At 38.1% G+C, this 7,074-nt stretch overlaps 1 protein-coding gene across 1 annotated transcript; it reads right to left on the bottom strand.

Annotated features, from left to right (window-relative positions):
- Nucleotides 1-460: 460 nt before the first annotated feature.
- On the bottom strand, nucleotides 461-6,789 carry TNFRSF17 (TNF receptor superfamily member 17). The gene is made up of 3 exons (XM_059826569.1): nucleotides 6,780-6,789; nucleotides 1,465-1,596; nucleotides 461-734 (listed from the first exon to the last, which is right to left on the bottom strand). The coding sequence occupies exons 1-3, from the start codon at nucleotides 6,787-6,789 to the stop codon at nucleotides 478-480; spliced, it is 399 nt and encodes a 132-aa protein (XP_059682552.1). The 3' UTR covers nucleotides 461-477.
- Nucleotides 6,790-7,074: the final 285 nt, after the last annotated feature.

Raw genomic sequence — 7,074 nt, 5'->3', positions numbered from 1 at the left:
AACTGGAAGGGACTCCATACCCTACAAAGGTATTCATCATTTGAACAGTCCTATTTCAAGCATCATAGGGGCTATTTGAAATTACAAGACTGGGGAACATTCCTTGTGTACCATCAAGCAATTTTTGGCACAAGATCTGAGTTTAACATAAAATACATATTTGCAAGCTTGTTTATTGATGGGTTTCTATATATCCGGCGTAAGTAGATACAATCTCTAAAGGCATAAAAAGCCATCCTACATAGGGACTTTCAGAAATTAAAAATTCCAGTAACTAGTTTAGTACCCAAGAATAATGTAGAAATACTTGACCAGAGATACTAGAATTAGAAATAATATGACAATATTAATGAAAGCTCAATAGACGATCTATAAGGATGATATACTAGCATTCTCCACCGACTGCAAGTATTAAGATTAATAGCTATACTGGAATAATTAATTTATTGTTATGCAGTAAAAACACTTCTCTCATAGTCACCCAGCACCCAGAATATAGTTGCAATAATCAAAAGATTTTGTGGTAACTAGAACAGTAGCTCCTTCTTCTGTAGCTGGTAATGGAAATGAAGTTTCACAGCCAGTCTGAGGTTTTACCAAGCCACAGTCACTGCAAGTGCATTCTTCCACTGAGTACATCAATGTTTCACTTTGAAGTGAGTGTCTAATTCCTTCTGTGTTCACACTGCTTTCAGTATTAGCCTTGAAAATATTATTCAGCTCCACAGAAGAGTCTGCAAATATACAGAAGTTAATTTAGTACATACATCATGCTATGCCAGACAGTTATTAAAGATCCAAATTTCATTATGTTCCAACTATGTTCCTAACCTTAGTAAAAGTTTTAAGTTACAGTGAAAGTATTAAGATGTAGTTATATATAATAATTTTTATTCTATGACAATATGCCCCTGTATACTTCAGGATAAGCATTTAAGTAATCTAACACATATTTTCTAATCAGTTATTATTTATTGGCTGAACACTCCACAAATACTAGTATTTGTAATATGTAAAAATAGTTTTTTTCACATGCCCAAAATATACCACATACGCTTCTCACAGGCTAGGATATTAAGTAAAATTATTTCATGTCTTGTAAGATGGAAAGCTAATATTGAATGTGTATTCTCCACCTGGGTAGAATTCCTTTTGCATTCAATGAGAAGAGGATGAAACCCTTATAAAGATCTTTTGCCACTGAGGGTTCATAAATTATTTCTCAAACACCAGCAAGTAACCTGGATAAGAATATGCAACAAAACAATCCTGACATGATCCAGAACCAACAAAGAGAGACTGCTGCTTTTACAAGTTACTATCTGGATATTTTATACAAAACAATCCAACAAAGATAGTTATCAGAATTTGGAATATAAATTATATGCAAAATTTATATATAGTAAGAGTAGCTAAAATGTACAATGATCTAAAATTATTTGATAAAGAATCTTGTTTATTCACCTGTGGTTTTCAGTTTTTCTTTTAGTTGCTTTAGGTGCTTCCATTTAAACAAGACCATTAAGGTGAACAGAGTGAGCATTAAAATTACTCCTAAGCCCAAACAAATCCAAAGAACTCCACTTGAATCAGTACCTTATGAAAGAAAAGAGATGCATTAAATTAATTGTAAACAATAACCCATGAACAGTAAACATGTCCAACACATAGAACTTCTCCAATATCAAAGGACCAATTTCTATTTCTATTGAGTGACAGCTCAAGTAAAGCTTGAGAGCTTTAAAAATTTACTCTTCTTAACACACTCATACAGGACACACTGCATACATCTTTAATATTTTTGAGCCCATATATTATTCTGATAAGCTCTTTCCAGGTTTTAGATTTAAGTTTTTATGTTTACAATACTATGTAAAATACAACATGAAAATGCCCAGCATAGCCACAAAGTATTGCTGAAATATTACTTACTCTTATCACAGTAGTTTTCACACGAAGGTGGCGGTGTACTAGAACATCGAAGATGACAAGGCTTACAAGAGAGCAGTAAATTATCAAAGTATTCATTTTTGGGGCAGTGTGCCATCAGGATCAATAATGTACTGGAAAGCCACAGAAATTGTAAAAGAGTGAGGATCATCTACAAAGGGCTTTTCGGTTCTCAGTTTTAGCAAATCTAAGAACAGCTAGCAATAATAGCTAGACTTCAAATCACAGCTCCGCTACATAGTATCATGTTAAACAAAAAGGATTTAACTCTGAGGCCCCCAAGGAATTACTGTTCCTTATTTGGCAATTCACAATTGTAGAAAAACTGAACAGCTGCACCAAGATAATTTTCAATGTAAATATTGTCTGAAACAGAAAATGGTTATTTATAGAAGACATTTCTTGAACAGGTGCTAAGCATTACAAACTCTAGAAAAGCAAGATCATCTCCAAACAGGAGTTCATAGTAATTGTTCTTGTCTTTAGAATTTTGTGGGTTTTTTCTTGGTGATGAGCTGCAGTAATTATGTTTTCCTGTAATATACAAACTATGTAATGCTTACTTTTTGTTCTTTTTGTCCCAGTCCAAGGAGCATAAGGTGAAAAAAGTAAGAGGCAGGAGGCATAGCAGTAACAAGATACAACCAGTTCAGTTTCTAGGTTTGCCACTGACTCATAGAGTCATAGAATTGTTTAGATTGGAAAAGACCTTTAAGATCATCGAGTCCAACCGTAAACCTAACACTGCTAAGTCGTCCACTAAACCATCTCCCTAAGCGCCTCATCCACACATCTTTTAAATACCTCCAGGGATGGTGACGCAACCACCTCCCTGGGCAGCCTGTTCCAATGCTTGACAACCCTTTCAGTGAAGAAATTTTTCCTAATATCCAGTCTAAACTTCCCCTGGCACAACTTATGGCCATTTCCTCTTGTCCTATCACCTGTCACTTGGGAGAAGAGACCAGCACTCACCTCTCTACAACCTCCTTTCAGGGAGTTGTAGAGAGCGATCAGGTCTCCCCTCAGCCTCCTCTTCTCCAGACTGAACAACCCCAGCTCCCTCAGCCGCTCCTCATCAGACTTGTGCTCCAGACCCCTCACCAGCTTTGTCACCCTTCTCTGGACACACTCCAGCACCTCAATGTCTTTCTTGTAGTGAGGGGCCCAAAACTGAACACAGTATTCGAGGTGCGGCCTCACCAGCGCCGAGTACAGGGTCACAATCACTTCCCTAGTCCTGCTGCCACACTGTTTCCAATACAGGCCAGGATGCCGTCGGCCACCTTGGCCACCTGGGCACACTGCTGGCTCATATTCAGCCGGCTGTTGATCAACACCCCCAGGTCCTTTTCTGCAGGGGAGCTTTCCAGCCACTTTTCCCCAAGCCTGTAGTGTTGCATGGGGCTGTTGTGACCGAAGCGTAGGACTTGGGACTTGGCCTTGTTGAACCACATACAATTGGCCTCGGCCCATTGATTCAGCCTGTTCAGATCCCTCTGCAGAGCCTTCCGACCCTCGAGCAGATCAACACACCCACCCAACTTGGTGTCATCTGCAAACTTACAGCAACTGCAAACATTCCGCAACTTCAGACAACTTCCTTTGTACCTGTTTCCCTGGATGCACAATAGTATTTAGAACGCATAGATGATGAAAGAATTACTTTTTGCAAATGAATGGGTTTCTCATTTTGAATGAGATACTGTTGAAGTACAAGTTCAACAACTACTTCATAACTGTGTTGTACAAAATACATCTAAGACCTTCAGTTATAACAGAAATACAAAATCTAGAGATTCAGTCACTGGGATATTGCTCCTCAATTCCAAATTAGTCTCATTTATCTAGTCTATTAGGTTTTGGTTGGCTTTTTTGTTTGGTTCATTTTTGGGGTTTTAACTGTGTTTTTGCTTATAACCATAGTTATATGAGAAATTTAATAAGATCACATTCTAATCATGAAAGAAGAGCTATATGAATATTTTACAATCATTGTGGCGTAACCAGCCAAAACCAGCACAACAATTTTGATTCAAAACATTATCCGCATTTTTTCCTTCATTTTTCCATAATGCAAGCCTGTCACTGTACTAAAACTGTGGTACCCAGCATGGAAAAATATGGGGGCCATAGATTTCATTCTTGTTGTAGAGTGTATACGACACCTCCTTCCCAGCCAGGTGATGGGGCACATTGAGCATGCATAGATTTGTCTGTGTATATGCAGTGAGTGTAACATTTCTGAAAATGCATTTGGTCTTCTCCCAGGAAAAAAAACCTTCGATAACAGACTGCCACAATGAAAATAATTTACACAGCTTACTTGTATCTTGACTTTTTAATCTAATAGAATTTATTTTAAATACAAAATTAACCAGTAATATCTAGCAAGTTGCAATAACTGCTTCTATCCAGTATCACTGCCACAGATAGATTAGAATTACAGGCTTATTTATACTTAAGTTTCTTCTTGACATAATTAAATTAAATGCCTTTTTGACTACAGAAAGAGAAAAGAAAAATATTGTATAAGGAATTGTAATTTCATACCACATTACCATGTATGAGACTTATTTTCCCATGAAATGCACCATGTGGGAATACACAAACTGTTTTTAGTGGAATAGGCTAACAAAGCAATCTGTGTTCTAGTCTCTAGCAGATGGAACTGCCTATTATGGCTCCGCGCTTGCTTCTGTAGGCCAGGTGCACAGCTATAGGCCTTCTATTATGGGCTTTTCTCCCTGTTCAAGATAAGTGGATAAACAGGAATTGACAAAATCTGATTCAGGTGTGACAAAAGAAAATATGGATACAGACCGTGGGCGATGCCAAAAATTTCACCAGGAAGTCAACGCTGGTGCTGAAGTCATAAAACTGGTTCTGACTTGCTTCATACATTCACACTGTAGGGGAAGAAACCGAAGTTACCACTAGGATATCATTCCTATTTCTGATGAAGCATCATTTGGTAGCTTATGCATAGAGTGATTTGAGTTTTTGCTTTTAAAATGCTGTTTAACCTTTTCAATCATGGAGAGGACAATCACATTCTCAACTGTGATCTGAAGGCAGCAGATATTCGTGAAAGTATCTTCATGGTATCCACACATATGTAAGTGAGTTTCAGGACAGACAAGCTGGGTCCAATGCTTTACTCTTTTATCAATATAATTCCATTGACTTCAGTGAAATGCTCTCCTATTTTACATAAATAGAATATTTTCCTGTGCTGCAACTTCCCACTGTTCTTGCATTTTTATATTCATATCTGTAACTTGTACTAAGACCCCTTATTATTTTAGAAAGGAACCAGCTGACTCATTCTATAGTTGTTTTCTGCAGCTGGTTCCAACACTACACATTTACTGTAGTAAAATTCCTTTTGAAATCAACAGCTGTCAAATTCCAAAACTTTCAAACTATATCACAGCTGCTGAACGCTTCTGACATTATTTTAGTCTAGGGTAGTCACATGTGCACCGTAACAGAAGAATGAACCAGTACCTTAATCAGTTTCACACTTTTTTCCCAGTTGTACTAGGGGTGTGGGGAAGGACTGTCTTTGTTTCAGCTGCTTTTATTACAGCTTTCTTGCCTCATTTTTTTATGGACAATAATGATGCTGGGCTTTTATTTTATTTTGACTTTTGACTGAATTGTGTAGGTATATTTATTTCAAACACTAGCTTTCTTCAACAAAGTAGTTCTGCGAAATACGTAAGTTAATAGCGTTTTGGTATTAATTCACAGCTTCATAAAGAAGAGAAAGACGTTCAGATTGACAGTGGTATTTTTGCTGTGAGATAGCAAAATGCTGTTGCTAAATAGCATGTAGAAATCCCAAGTAGGCAACACAGACAATACTAAGCTTGGAAAATGATAATTGATAAAATCCTTAAAGTTCAGTGTTGTTACGATGAAGAAGGAAACCTTGAAATGCTTGCTAGCAATTGGTTCTGTTAAACAGAACACCTTTATGTGCCGCTTCAGGTCTTCTTCAGAATTTAATGGAAGAGGGATTCTATTGAGATGTGTCTTGTGGCTTCTTCCATATGCACCCACATTCTGTATCACTGACCAAAGAGTAAAAAACAATGCTTAGCACTCCAGAAGTCAACACACATAGTTCCTTTACTGTTTAAAAAAAGAAAAAAAACAGAAAAACAACAGGCCTAAAACAAAAATGCACACAGATACTTACAAGGTATCTTCAAAATGTTATCAGCTGAAGAAGGTAGCTTTCTTTGGAAAATGTTGGTCTAACTTTCCTGCATGCCTGCATGGGTAATATTTATCTACTTCACAGGAACAATACAAAGTAATTTTATTAAAATTCACCAAGTGCAGTCAATGAAAATTATTAAACCCATGCAAAGTATGGATTCGTAGAATCATAGAATACCAGGTTGGAAGGGACCTCAAAGATCATCTGGTCCAACCTTTCTTGGCAAAAGCACGGTCTAGACAAGATGGCCCAGCACCCTGTCCAGCCAAATCTTAAGTGTCTAATGTTGGGGAATCCACCACTTCCCTGAGGAGATTATTCCAATGGCTGATTGTTCTCATTCTGAAAAAATTTCATCTTGTGTCCAAATAGGAACTTGTACCCATTACCCCTCATCTTTTCCATGTGACTCTTTGTAAAAAGGGAGTCTCCATCTTCTTTGTAGCCACCCTTTACATACTGGAACATGGTGATAAGGTATCCCCTAAGCCTTCTTTTCTCAAGGCTGAACAAACCCAGTTCTCTCAGTCTTTCCTCATATGGCAGGCTTCCCAATCCTTTGATCATCTTTGTGGGCCTTCTCCAGGCCCTCTCCAGCCTGTCCACATCTTTTTTGTATAGCAGGGACCAAAACTGAAGACAGTATTCCAGCTGTGGCCTGACAAGCGCTGAGTAGAGTAGGATAATGACTTCTTTACCTCTGCTGATGATGCCCCTATTGATGCAACCCAGCATCCTGTTGGCTTTCTTTGCCACAGCAGCACACTGTTCACTCATACTGAGCTTGTTGTCCAAAGGGACCCCCAGGTCCCTTTCCACAGAGCTACTCCCCAACCGGATAGATCCCAGCCTGTGCTGCACTCCTGGATTTCTCAAGTTTTCTCAAGTGCAAG

The sequence above is a fragment of the Gavia stellata genome, chromosome 18 (assembly GCF_030936135.1).
Source record: "Gavia stellata isolate bGavSte3 chromosome 18, bGavSte3.hap2, whole genome shotgun sequence".
Classification (NCBI taxonomy): Eukaryota; Metazoa; Chordata; class Aves; order Gaviiformes; family Gaviidae; genus Gavia; species Gavia stellata.
The sequence above is the reverse complement of the archived record's forward strand: the minus strand, read 5'-3'. Positions and strand labels throughout refer to the sequence as shown.

What these genes read in the sequence shown, in the direction of transcription:
- TNFRSF17 (XM_059826569.1), bottom strand. An exon ending in AGAAAAACTGAAAACCACAG is followed by an intron (nt 735 to 1,464) that starts GTGAATAAACAA and finishes GTATATTTGCAG; the next exon opens with ACTCTTCTGTGGAGCTGAAT.